Source organism: Rhinopithecus bieti, unplaced genomic scaffold, assembly GCF_001698545.2.
Source record: "Rhinopithecus bieti isolate Rb0 unplaced genomic scaffold, ASM169854v2 scaffold_13271, whole genome shotgun sequence".
NCBI classification, from domain to species: domain Eukaryota; kingdom Metazoa; phylum Chordata; class Mammalia; order Primates; family Cercopithecidae; genus Rhinopithecus; species Rhinopithecus bieti.
In genome coordinates, this window is record NW_016807521.1 from 598390 (window position 1) to 598855 (window position 466).

A 466-nucleotide genomic window follows, 5' to 3' on the forward strand; every position below is an offset into this window, starting at 1 on the left:
GCCAGAGCCTGCGCAGCCCCAATACTGACTGACGGCGCCCCCAGTCTCGGCCTGCGGAGGATTCCCTCGCGGGGTGCGGCTGGGAGCGCTCGGTTCTAACACCTGGAGACCGCTTTGGATTCTCGGAAAACGTGGGCCCTGCGCGGGGAGGGCAGGGCTCCGGGCCGATGGGAGAGTGCGCATTCCCGCAGCTTTACCGACTGGCTCAGGGACCCAAGCGGCACCGCGCGAACGCCGGTGGCCCCACCCGATCCCCAGTCTCCGCCCGGCCCGGCCAGCGGGGGGCGCGGCCGCGGGAAGCTCTAACACCTGGCGCGAGGATCCGCCAAGTGGGAGGGCCGGGCGAGCACAGGGCGAGGAGGGACCGATCCGACCCGACCCGACCCGACCCGTGAGCCCGCTAGGCCGCTACGCCCGACACACGGCGCCAGACTTGAGGTCTGCGCCGCCGTCGCGCGGCGCCGGG

General features: G+C 73.2%; 1 protein-coding gene across 1 annotated transcript in view; it reads right to left on the reverse strand.

Annotated features, from left to right (window-relative positions):
• Positions 1–400: 400 nt before the first annotated feature.
• The window catches only part of ZFTA (zinc finger translocation associated), a 3711-nt gene continuing 3645 nt past the window's right edge, over positions 401–466 (reverse strand). Inside the window, exon 5 of the mRNA XM_017882631.1 lies at positions 401–408. Within this exon, the coding sequence (XP_017738120.1) occupies positions 401–408 (8 nt within the window). The remainder of the gene's footprint in view (positions 409–466) is intronic.